The sequence below is a fragment of the Anabrus simplex genome, chromosome 1 (genome assembly GCF_040414725.1).
Source record: "Anabrus simplex isolate iqAnaSimp1 chromosome 1, ASM4041472v1, whole genome shotgun sequence".
Classification (NCBI taxonomy): Eukaryota; Metazoa; Arthropoda; class Insecta; order Orthoptera; family Tettigoniidae; genus Anabrus; species Anabrus simplex.
Window position 1 is genome coordinate 1,168,763,676 of NC_090265.1, and position 13,684 is coordinate 1,168,777,359.

The 13,684-nt window shown below is 39.3% G+C and overlaps 1 protein-coding gene across 2 annotated transcripts in view; it reads right to left on the reverse strand.

Annotated features, from left to right (window-relative positions):
• Positions 1-13,684, reverse strand: part of LOC136858150 (cytochrome P450 4C1) — a 332,613-nt gene that overhangs the window by 220,605 nt on the left and 98,324 nt on the right. The window contains exon 4 of one of the 2 annotated variants that reach the window (XM_067137476.2): positions 12,735-12,920. The exons of the other annotated variant lie outside the window; for it this stretch is intronic. Coding sequence (XP_066993577.2) covers positions 12,735-12,920 — 186 coding nt within the window. The remainder of the gene's footprint in view (positions 1-12,734; positions 12,921-13,684) is intronic. 2 annotated transcript variants of the gene reach the window in all.

Genomic DNA, 13,684 nt, shown 5'->3' on the forward strand with positions numbered 1-13,684 from the left:
AGACAACACGTTATGTCTCATAGTTCTTATGAGAGTGAATAAATTGAGGAATTTCGCACCATAAATTATTTTTAAACATTCAAAATGATGTTATAAATATCATTTTAGCAGTTTTATAATGTATTTCCATCTATCCAGCGAAGTGCAATCTAAGAGAAAACGTTATTTGACTAAGTGAAATTTCGAAATAATCAGCTTCTTCTCTTTTGCTGTGGGGCTGTCCATCTATTCTAGCAGAATATGCGTGATTCTGGTTGATTATATGTGATGAGTACTTGTTCGCGAAGCGTTTTCATAGGCGCAACAGTGATTTTCCTTATGATGTTACATTTATCCTACCACCGTTTGCAAAATATGTACGTGACCTTTTCTTAATTTCTGGCGGATTGAACCAGATATTGTGTAGCTCTTTCGGTGGTATCAACACAAGTAATTTAATGTAACGCCGGGCTGAGTGGCTCAGGCGGTTGAAGCTCAGGCCTTCTGACCCCAACTTGGCGGGTTTGATCCCGACTCAGTCCGGTAGTATTTGAAGGTGCTCAAATACGTCAGCCTCATGTCGGTAAATTTACTGGCAGGTAAAAGAACTCCTTTGGGACTAAATTCCATCTCCGAAAATCGTGAGTTGGTTTATCGTCGAAATGAAGTTATTGCGTGCTACCCTAACCTTGATCAGTCGGCAGCTACTGCGCCCACGACGTCCACCATCTTGGTTTTGATATTACGGTCTGATATATTGTAGTCGGTCTTGATTCAACTATATGTATACACATACAACCTCACTGTATCATTTGCACTTCTAAGTATCTCACACTTATTATAATTCATATTAGATACATGAGGAAATTAACACGAGAATTATAATCCATAAGGTTGAACTCGTCAATCGAAATAGTTTGAACGATATTCGAGGTAATAATTCGTTCATAACGAACACAGAAGCGGATCAAGCAACTTCCTCAAACATGCCATCCATGGAAATCACAACGCACCTCAGCCGCACATAAAAAGAAATCATGGAAGAGACACGATCCACACAAAAGACACCAACGCCTTCCAACATACAGCCGACAATCTTGACAACAGCAGATGCACGATCAATCAACTCCGAAAAGTACCTCACGATGAATTAAACAGAATTACAAGCAGCAGAACCCAGAGCTTGGATATACATAGGGCGACTACACCATAATACCACTGTAGAAATGGTAAAGCGACACCTAACCAAGTTAAATGTGACAAATATTATTGAATGTGAAGAATTACAAACTAATCATTCACTTAAAGCACTAAGAGTAGTTATACTTTTACATGAAATGGGGAAGGTGTACGCTCCAGAAGCTTGGCCTAAAGGCGTTGTGAGACGATGCCGTCTTTTTCGCTCCAGAGAAACAGGAGTCAAACTCCCAGCTTAACCTTCTTCGCATCTTGTTATGGAACGTAGAAGGTCTGAAGAGCGCCATACAGTTGACAAACAATAACCTTCTACAATCACATGATATTCTCATACTACTTGAGACTTTATCTACCAAACCCATTGAACTACAGCACTTCTATGCGCAACATTTACCAGCAACGCAAGGACCAAGAGGGAGACCAATGCGCGGTATTTCATGCTACTACATGGCTAAGTCACCCCGATGTGGGCATTGTGCGTTACATCACCTTACATCCGAGTGTCAGGAAAATATTCGCCGATGTGTTCATTGTCAGCAGGAACATTATACTGGCTCATCAAACTGCCCTACTCATCAACAACAAACTGCCCTTAAAAAGCTTATGTCTACAGAAAATCCATCCTTTTCCGAGGCGTCTGCTAGAAAACCCTCGACCCAATTTGACATGTCCAATAATACCCATCATTTTCCACCTCTTCCTTCTACTAGTTCCTCTTCACCTGTGGAAACCCCCAAGAAACGTAAATTTACTCAGGTGGTTATGAAAGAGTCCCGTCCCATTCCAAAACCTGGTTTTGATAAGTCTGGGTATCTTAATCTCATCAGACCCACTCCAGTGTCTTCACATACCTCGGTCTTTCCATCCACTTCATCTTCATCCTCCCCGTCCCCGATTCCGTCTACGTCCCGTAATTCTCAGTGTTTACCTTCAGCTCCTTCTCAATCATCTAGTTCCCCTGTGCTACGCCAAAAGGCGCATCTCCAAAGTGGTATTCATCAACTATTTCTACAACATATTCAATTATTAGGGGACCAGCCACATGTTGCACATACACTTTATAAGCTTCGTGACTGTGTGCACACTATGTTCTCTTTAGATGCTACGTATCCTGCAGTGGAATGCTAGGAGTATTCCTTGTAAACGGTATGAGTTACAATTTTTGATAAACGAAATTTCCCCTTTCATTATAGCCTTACAAGAGACTTGGTTTTCCCCATCCTCTGAGTTTTATTTAAATGGCTTTAATGTTGAGCGTTGTGATGGTGTTGGTCACGGTGGTGTTGCTTTATTTATTCACCATAGTTTATCCTATCAATGTCTTCATATCTCGTATTGTCTACCCCATACGTTTGCTATCGGTATCTCATATAATCGCCTTTCCAATATTAACCTTTACTGCCCTCCAGATCTTTCTATTTCTCATATTCAATGGTGTCGATTCTTGCAGCAATTTTCTTCTCATAACGAGCTTCTCCTCTTAGGGGACTTCAATCTTCATCATTCTATGTGGGGAAGCAGTAGTGATACTTCCCTGGTTCTTATTTCCTGACTGCTTCACAACCGCACGACTTTGTCATTTTAAACGATGGTTCTCCCACGCGCCTCACTCCCCCCGGCTCTCCTCCCAGTGCTGTGGATTTATCATTATGTCGTCCTGCAATGGCTTCGGTTGTAACTTAGTATCGTCTTTCTGATACACATTCTAGCGACCATTTCCCTATTATTCTTACGTATGGTCTTGGTAGGTTTCCTAGTTCTTCTTCCACTCCTACATGTATCAGTAATGTTCGCTCCCTCCGTCACTTTGATAGAATATCTTTTATTTCTTATGTTACCCATCGTATTGAGCTTATTTCTGATACTATTTTGTCCTTTTCTACTCTCTTTCAATTTATACAAGATTATCTCGATCTTTACCATCTCTATAAACCTATTTCTTCTCACTCTTCTCGTCCCTATTCCTTTTTACGATGGTGGGAGACAGAGTGCCATAATCTGGTTCTTAAACGACGTCGCTTATTCCGGATATATAGGAAAACATTAGCCCCCCCATCATTATTTCCGTCTTAAATAACATATTGCTTACGCTAGACGAGTTTTTCTTTCTAAACGCCGTGCTGCCTGGCGATCCTTTATTTCCTCCCTAAACGCTCATACTTCGTATTCTCATTTATGGAGTGCAATTCGCTCACTTACCCGAGATTAACAACACATTCCACCCTCTGTCACCCCTCCACAGATTCTATCTATCTTTCTCAACTCACTCACTCCTTATTATGTTGTGCCAGACTTTATTATCCCCCTGTCTCCATGCTCTTCCCGCTTTTCTGTATTACTCCAACCTATACACCTTTCTGAACTTGAGGCCACCTTGTGTAACGCAAAGAGTTCGTCTCCAGGCCCTGATTATATATCATATGATATGCTCCGGATCCTCCCTCTACGTGCTAAACAAGCTTTATTAGCTCTCTATAATAATATACTTCTCACTACTTCTGTCCCTACCTCTTGGAATGAATTTTTGGTGCATATCCCCAAACCTGGTCAACTTCACACTGACACTAACAGCTTTCGAGGGATTGTCCTTGGTTCGTGTATCCGCAAGACGTTTTTAAAAATTATCCTTCAACGAATCCTGTGGTCTCTTGAATATTATAATTTGGTTCCCAAATATCAATTCGCCTACTTTAAAGGTCGTTGTGCTCAAGATGCTATTAACATTTTAATAATAGATATCCTATTAGCGCAAATTCGCAAGGATTGTCTTATTGCTATTTTTTTGGACATACGAGGAGCTTTTGACTCCATACCACTTCATCTTCTCTGGACTAAACTCGCACAGAAAGGTTTTCCTGCTCATTTTCTCCATATCTTGCGTAATTTTTTTACGTATCGGAAACTTTCACTTAAATCCGCTTATTCTTCTCTTCCATGTCGTCTGTCATCTGTCGGTGTTCCTCAGGGAGACATTTTAAGTGGTCTGCTGTTCGCCCTGTATATGAGTAATCTTGAACAATTGGTTACACAAAAAGCTCGCATTCTCTTTTATGCTGATGATATAGTTCTTTATTATTCTCATAGTAATGTCGATGTGTGTCGTCACTATATATATCAGCTAATGGAGCAAGTCATTACATGGCTTACTTTCCAAGGTCTTCATCTTTCCACCTCCAAATGCTGTGATATGTTTTTACCTCTAAGCGTAGGTTTAACTCTGAGCCACTTGTTTTCGATTCTCATGTCATTCCTTTTTGTTCCTCCCATAAATACCTTGGTGTCATGCTAGACCGCTCGTTATCTTGGAAACATCATATTACTCAGTTACGTAAATCTTCTGATACGCATATTAAAATTCTCCAAGCGGTTACTAGACGATCATGGGGTGCTGACCCTGGCACAGCTCAGTTGTTATATTCCGCTACTATTCGCTCTAGACTCGACTACTGTGCGTATGTTATAGATACTGCGCCGGATTCTTTTCTTAGCCACTTAAATACTTTGCAATTTAAAGCCCTGAGAACTTGTGTTGGAGCATTGTTGTCTACCCCTACTAATGCTCTCCTTGTCGAGACCGGTGAGCTCCCTCTTTCAATTCGACGTAAAATGATAACATCTAAATATTTACTTAAAAGATTTGCCCTGGCTCAACACCCAGTGCTTCCTAAATTGCAGTTATTAGATGAATACTCTCTTCTTTCACAGGCCCGCCGTCGTAAGATGCCTGCTTTGTTGTATGCATATCAATTTCTTCTCTCCTATAAAAATACTATCTTACGCAATGCTTCTTCTCCCTTTTATTCAGTACATTTTGACTGTTTATTTTTTGTCCCTTCTATCATTATCTCCCCTACATCTTCTTTTTCCTCTTCTATTCCTGGTTCTTCTTTGACTGGCCCTCCTTTTAAAAAACTACGTTTTGCTCTAAGTGATTCTGGCGTCAACATATATACAGACGCCTCAAAAAACTCTTTTGGTGTTGGAGCAGCGTTCTATATTGTCAATACCAATGTTGCTGAACTCTATCGTTTACCCAGTAACTTTTCTATCTACACTGCGGAAATTTTTGCTATTCGTCAAGCTCTCATGTACATTAAGCAACATTCTATACCTAAAGCAGCTATTTATACGGATTCTCTCAGTGCCGTTCAGTCGCTCATGTCCTCTCATCCTTCTTTTAACTGGTATTTGTATCATGTTGAAAGTCTAATTTATTTCTTGCATCAATCTGGAGTGGTTCTCACTTTTGTCTGGATCCCTAGTCGTATAGGTATCTATGGGAATGAACAGGCGGATTCATTCGCTTAGCGAGCTGCTCGTGATGGAAAATCCCTACTTAAAATTGCAGTTCCTCTACCCGATTTTTACCCTGTTCTTAAACATTCCGCTTATCGTCAGTGGCAAGAAGATCTGACTCGATCAGCTTCTTATAAAGGTCGCTATTATTACAATATTCAGCCTTGTATTCCTCCCTATCCTTGGTATTTGAAGGGTGACTATTCTCGCCGTCACATTACCAACATTGTTCGTCTTCGCTTTAATCATGCCCTTACTCCTCTGTATAAACATCGTTTTAACCTCTCCCCCCACTCCTCCTGTCTATGTGGTACTCCGAGTGGTGATGTAAATCATTTATTATTCCAATGCCCTGTGTATGATTCTTTTCGTCCGGCTTTTATTTCTCGTCTTATCAGTCTTCAGAAAGCTCTCCCCACCAATGTCTCCTGTTTGCTTACCGATATGTCTCCTGCTATAATACATGCTATCAATCAATATTTGTATGACTCTCATATTCATTTGTAAATTACTGTCTTTTTATTGTTCGCACGGTTACATACTCCTGCTTCCACTGTTTTTTACTTCTACGCACTTCCTTTGTTATGTTACGCGCTACTTAAGATGTGTACTTAGACATGATGCTCAACTTTATTCTTGTGACCTGCGTAGTGAGACTCATTGCGTGTGACCTTCGTAGTGTGAATAATTGCGTGTGATTTCGCATTATAAGTGTAATATCACGATAATAAATGTAGTGGCTGGGTGAAATAATAGAGCCCATAACCTCTCCAACAACAACAACAACAACAACAACATGCTACTACAAACCAAGACTAGGTAAAATTTGAAGTACACACCAAGAACAGGATACAATGATAATAAACTTTAAATGGATCTCCGTGATAGCAATATACAGTACGCAGGGCTACTAACACCCACTGAAGAACTAATAGCAATCATCATGTCCTCCATAAAGCAAATAGCTCCGGGCAGAGACATAATACTTGCCGGAGATCTAAACTGCAGACTTGACAACAACAATCATAGAGCGAAAGAGCTTCTGGAAATGATGACTGAGGAAGGTTTCAACCTTGTTAACAACTTCGAAAATAGAACGTACCTTAAATATACAGGGAGCAGTACTATAGACTTAATATTTTACAAAGGTCAAAACATTAAGCTAATAAATTACTCCGTATGTTTCACTACAGAACAGGCGATGATAAGAAAACACTGTCCTGTCTCGACGCATTTTAATGTCTCAAAAATAGAGAAGAGAGAGAACTATGCTGATGCCAAAACCTCAAGACAGATAAATGAAAATGTACTCAAACAACAAACCAAAGAACGGAAAGAACTTGAAACGAACATAAAGAATAATAACATAGATGCAGCCGTACTATCCCTGGAGAAGACAATCAAATCAGCACTTGTGTATAAGCGTAAGAGAAGATCGCGAATATACTCGATAAAGATTGCTATAAGAAGAGAAAGAGCACTATTAAGGCCATGCATGCAGCAAAGAAAAACAAGAGCATTGAGACAATAAGGCAATATATCGTCATCAGGAAGGAATACAAGAAACTGCTGTCGGTAAAACGAAATGAACATATAGAAAAGGAAGTGATAAAAATCGTGAAGGATGCCATCAAGGACCCGTTTGTAGCATTAAAGCCTAGGAAAGTGCAAAGCAGTGGAATGATAGAAATGGATACATGGGAAGATCACTTTAGGAATATACTAAATGTTGATGAGGACGTCAATACTGAGGCTGCGATAACAGGACCCTACCAAGAAGTAACTGACCCGTTCACAAAGGAAGAGGTGTACGAAGCTATTATGTCACTTAAAAATAAGCAGGCCATAGGACCCGATGGCATATACATGGAACACATAAAAGACTCATCAGAAACACTATTATCGGTGATTTCAAACCTAATGAACCTCTGTCTACAAGTATGCAACATCCCAACCTCTTGGAGAACCTCGACTATGAAAATGTTGTACAAGGGAAAAGGCGACCAGTCAGACCCTAACTCATATAGAGGAATAGCTATAGAAAAATGCATGCTGAAAATAATGACAAAGCTTCTCACAAAAAGAGTTGCAGACGCAGTAGAACACAAACTCCCAGAGGAACAGTTTGGATTCCGTAAATGAAGGAGCACCCTCCATGCCATTAACAACCTCATCACAATGACATTGAAGAAGCCCTCAGACATCCAAGGGCAAATTCCATGCAGTATTTGTTGATTATGCAAAAGCTTTCGACACGTTAAGCAGACCGCGAAGCTGGAAGCAATAATGGGGAAAGACAAGCTCACGACTCTGATAAGTAACATACTGACGACAAATTACACACAAATTGATGACCAAGTCGCGGCTTCGAAATTGATCATGCAGACCAACAGAGTTCTCCAAGGAGACCCACTAAGCCCCTTGCTGTTTAACATTGCGACGTACGATGTGGTAAAGGTTATTCAGCAAGGAATAGAGGATTTGAAAATATACTTATATGCAGACGGATAGGATCAAGTTACCTACATGATGTGCAAAAAGCTGTAGACAATCTAGACAGGTGGGCAAATGATAACAAGATGAAAATTGACACAGAGAAAAGAGTGAAAATGACATTTCGGAAAGGTGGCCGAGAGGCCGCTAGTGACAGGATATACCTAGGATCTACAGTCCTCAAGACTGTCAATACATTTAAGTATCTAGGACTGACCATGCAAACAACAGCAACAACCTATAGAATTCACATAAAGTCTAGAGCAACAGCGGCCACCAAAGCAATGTATGATATTAAAACAATTACGAAGCTTTCACTAGAAACTGCTATGAAACTTTTCGATGCGAAAATTGCGCCAATTGCCACATATGGACTGGACATTATATGGGATGGCTGAGCTGAACACAATTGAAGCAGTAAAGTCGCGCTTCCTGAAAGCTACACTGGGAATATCAAAATAAACAAAATCAAGGCTTGCATATGAGCTTGCAAAGGAAACCTTCTTCATCGAGGACCTCCGAATGAAGCGAGGGTTTCCATCCACAGATGCTTGGGAAAAATTAATGCAGGACAGAATGAAGAAGAGGGAAGAAATTTGGCTCGATTTCTACTCAACGGAGGCGATGATGAATAGAACATGGACAAAGACTAATCAAGACATGCGACATTTCGTTAACTCGATGGCGGTCCATGGGTATCACCATAAACTGTGCAATACGAAGTACTTCCATGACCCCGACGAAACCTGTGTTTGCAAGCTGTGCAATGAGCATTGCAGTCGATATCACGTAATCACATGCAAAAACCGGGGATTATCTATTGTGAACTTTTGTAATAGTGAAAAGTGACAGTACATATGACAAACTTTGTTTATACAATGCACAATTTGTGTGCTGTATCTTTATTAATTATGATGGTTAATAAAGTGTTTAGTATTTCATTAGATACATACGCCTAGCTTAATTAAGAAATAATTTATTTATAGTAAAACTTATCTCGTCATTCATCAAGTAAGCCGTCTCTGTAGCTCTCTCTCTCCGTCACATCGCTGGTGACGATTGGCCACGGTCTGCGGTTTGGCTGGAATCCTCCTCTCACAACAGGTCTGGTCTACTGACTGGATCATATACACCTCCAGGTCGGTCCACCTCGAAATTAGCAAGAAGTCATCTTATTCATACTGCAGCTGACAATACAATAAAAGAAATTCGAAAAGTAATCGTTAATTTTTAAAAATTTATTTAAAATAATATTCTCTTCTTAAGTATTCTATTATTTTTCGTGTTTTGGTCAATCAATTATCTATATTTGCTTTGATATCTTCGACCTTGTTTTAGAAGTATCTGTGATTTTAAATTAGTTATCTTCTGAAAGCTTAATTATTCCTTAATTCTTCTTTTCAAGAAATGATTCGTGAGTATTGTTCTCTTCTTACAACACTTCTCGATGATGAGCTCCGATGTGTTGCTACATTATGTATCAGCTCTTCTGGCGAACGTATTTAAATAAAATATTCCTATTTCACGCCGTCCTTATGCTTCTTACTGACATATAGCAAGTATCTTGCAGAATATTCTTATTTAGAAGCAGTAATACTTCTGAAATTCCGATTACAATCGCAATTATTCTTCTTTCCGACGTAATGGTAATGATTTGCTTCCTGTCGCTTTCAGTTCAATTTAGTAAGTGTGTATAATAATATATAATATTTTACCTGTTTTCGAAACAATTTAAGTGATACTGCTCTGTTCTTCACAACCTTTTAAAATTGTACGTCTCAAGTAAGTCATGGCCTCCTAATAGACTTATATCTTGAGATTCTCTTGCATACAATTCCGGCCTGTGTGGTCCATACCTTTACTTGACACCATTTTGGAATACGTCAGAAAATGCAATGGGCACACTGCTAATCATTCTATGGAGGTAATAGGGAAGTTTTCGAAGATCGTGTGGTTAATTATCCCCCTAGATCTCCTGATTTAAATCCCTGTGATTATTACCTGTGGGGGATGCTGAAGGAAAGCGTGTATGTGAAGAACCCTCACAAAGGAGAAGAACTACAAGAGAACATTACGCAAGTTATTTCGAACATCACACGGGCTGAGATTCGCCGAGTGTCTGCAAACCTATTTACGAGATTTCAGGCGTGTTTGACAGCTGAGGGACAACATTCTGAGCATCAAATGTAATGCCGGGTAGGTTTTAGACTAATAGTTTCACTAGAAATGGATTTCTATAAGTGTGAATTACCCTGAATAGTAGAGAAGAAAAGCGCGCACTATACCGGCTAGCGACGGAGTGTGATTGCGCCAGCCGTGCCATGCTCTGAGTGGTGCCGCAGAGCGAGCCATAAAAAGACCCTGTATATGGGGATGAAACTAGTCCCAGTTTTATAAGACGATATAGAAGCTTATGGCATTGAATTAGGTGGACCGTTCTCTACCCTTTGATAGTGATCAGTTGTCAATACGGACCATAATGAAACTCATAACTTACGAGACGCCATAGTGACAGATGATTGGAAACAAGCAAATTATGAGCTTCGACACGTAATAACGCGATATGCAGTACATGGTTTTCATCACAAGTTCTGCAAAAATAAGTGTTTTAATCACGCGAATGAAAATTGTGTGTGTGAATTGTGCAATGAACACTGTGAATGATATCATGCAAATATCGGCAGTAAAAGACAAATATCAATAACAAAACTAGGACTAGAGTAATGTAGTATAGTTTTTGTATTTTGCACATTGTGCACATTTTTGTTAATAACAATAATAATAATTTGTATAGTTACAGACTCTCTTTTAAATAAGCGACTTTTTCTACTTACATTTCTCTTTTGATCACTTTAGCTGCTTGGGCCCATTGGATTTTGCAGGTTTCCCAGTTTGTTTCCAATTTTGTCAAGTAATAAGGTTTCCATGCATCGAGCCTTTAGTACTGATTCACAGGTATCATTCGACCAGACATATTTTTTGCTTCTTTTCATTTCTGCAACTTCTTTGGTGGCCTCAATCAGGTGCATTTTAATGTTGTTAAAGTCACAGTCGCTTCCTGGAACTCCAAGACCCTTTGTCAAAGTTTATCGTTGTTAAAGTATGTGATCTTTTTGGTGGGTCTTTCTGGTGTTTGCAGACATTAGTTTGAATTTGATTATAGATATGTGGTCAGAGGCCACATCTATATTTTTTTGCTTTGATATTGATAATTTCAGGGCTCTTTCTCCTGGAGATCGTGACATGATCTATTTGGAACTCTCGAATGGTTTGGATGGGAGATCAACATGTTGTCTGCTTTCTGGGTAGATGGCAAAAGTGGATTGACATGACCTGCAGTTGGTGATTTTTACAAATGGAGAACAATCTCTTTCTGTTTTTGTTTGTTCTTTTGTGGGCAGGTAATTGCCGATAATTTTCATGTGCTTTTAACTCGACCGAGTTGGGTGTAGAAGTCACCCATAGTAATAAGAAATTAAAATGCAGATCCACCTATTCAATATCATTTAATATGATGTCAAACCATGACCCATATTGAGGTAGAAACCGGTCCCATTGTAAATGTGAATGGTTTTCAATACAGATCATGATGAAATTTATATCGTATGAAGTCACCCATAATAAGTTTCACAAAGTATTTGGGAATTAAAGCTAGTGTTTCATCCAGTAGGTCTCAGAAGTTGTCCACTTTGTCTGGGTCAGACCTGTTTTTATCATTTATAGGGCATGTGCTTTAACTAGGGCGTAGGTCCTGTTGGAGCATTTGAGTGTTAATATGGATAATCTGTCATCACTGCTTCCAGGTTTTAAGACTGATTTAAGGCGTCTGGTTCTCATGGCAAATGCGGTTCCAAGCATCACAGATCCAATGAGGATCCGTTCTTTGAGCTCTGCCCTTGAAGAAACGATAACCTTTGGATTATAAGATCTTTTTGTCTGGGTGCCATGTTTCTTGTAGGGTAATAATGGACATTTCATTTTCGTGTGGAGGCTTTGGTGAGAGTTTTCAGCTTGCCAGTTTGTGTAAGGGACTGTATGTTGAATGTTGCAAGAAAGGTTTTTGATTTGGCTCTGAGTTTTTAACGGCCCAGGATGCAATGAGACGCTCTTGTTTGATGCTGAGTCTCCCTGAGTGAGACTTGTGTGCCACAACTTTTATGAGGGATTCGTCTGAAAACTTACCCCCTTGGGTAACTTTCTTGAAAAGTTGTGCCATCATGCTTCTTGACTTGAATTTGTTTTGGACGTGTATGCATCCAAGTTGCAACTACGGTTGTTAGCCCTAGAGGTTGCCTCAAGGTGTTTTCTGGCTTCTATATACTACCAAGGTTGTAAAAGCCTTGGAACCTCCAGCACTGATCACAGGTCGTTGTCCCAGGTTTCTGCTGGGTTGCTCGACTTAACAGGGACACTTCTTGTAGGCTGTTGTTGTTGTTGCTGTTGTTGTTGGTGGTCGTGGTGTTATTTTAAGCAACCACTAAATACTACCCCCTAGGGAGTTTTTGTTGTTTATTGGAATCACCCGACTTGGTCATTCTCTTCATAGTCAACGGGAACATACTGTAATTGCCTTACATAAATTATCATCAATGAAGAGAAATCTTCTTCCAATGTTCCCCAATCCAGGTGTTATGGAGTTCTGACACCGTTTCAATATCTAATAATGTAGTTTTTCTTCTAAAAGAACAAACGGTACAATAATCTCATTTTCCCTTCATGTAGGCTACTCTAATATGTTATTTTCCATTATACATTATTCTTTTACTTACCACAAATGATGTCTAGGGTACAAAGAGTGATGAAGCTGTTTATTTTAATGAAAGGTTTTTCTATGTGCTCCTTCAGTTTCTCCACCAATATGATACTGTTCCTATAGAACACAGGTAAATAATCCCCCAGGATCTTGAAATGGAAAGCTGAAGTTAATATCTTGCGACGTGTGTGCCACTTACTACCTAAAAGTTTAAAATAATTTTGTATTAGCACACAATTTAAATTGTACACATTAAGGAACTTATTTTAATTTCAATTTACAATTTAAAGGATCAACGTTAACTTCAAGTACACTCTTGCAGAATGGTTTATCATGCCTGACACCAGAAAGTAGAAAATACCCTCTTTGAAAGCATTAACAAATTGACAAGCAAATAAGAAATATAGCCTAATGAAGATATGTTTTCATATCTGAGGGCAGTGTGTAATATTTACCCCTACTGATCACTGACTAGCTTACTGATATTTCATCAATAGACAATTTTAAGCTTTATAAATAGGTATTATGAGTATGGAGTGAGGATGAGAGAAGACTGAATGCTTGTTTTAGAATATGATAAATTGAATTTTCTTATTAATTATAGTAGGCTTAGATCTCAAGGTTCGGACAAAGAGATTTTTCATAAATTATCTTTATAAGATTGTTGGAGGTTCAATGATAAATAACTAAATAGTTTTCTAGGAATCTTTGTTATATCTGCTTTCTGTAGTTAGGCCCGAGCTAGATATCTCACTCGTGTAACAAGTTCACCTTGAGAGTTGAGAATAAGAGAGTTAGAAGGTTGTGCAAGAAAAAATTCAAGAACTGCTGGATGGAGAGGTACCGGTACCGTATTTACTTGTATATTAGCCCCTTCGGTGGGCGAGATCCGCGGCTACAAGTCGCTTGTTCGGTGGGGAACGCGGATATATCCGCCGATTCGAATTATATTTTTTTTCTCAGTTG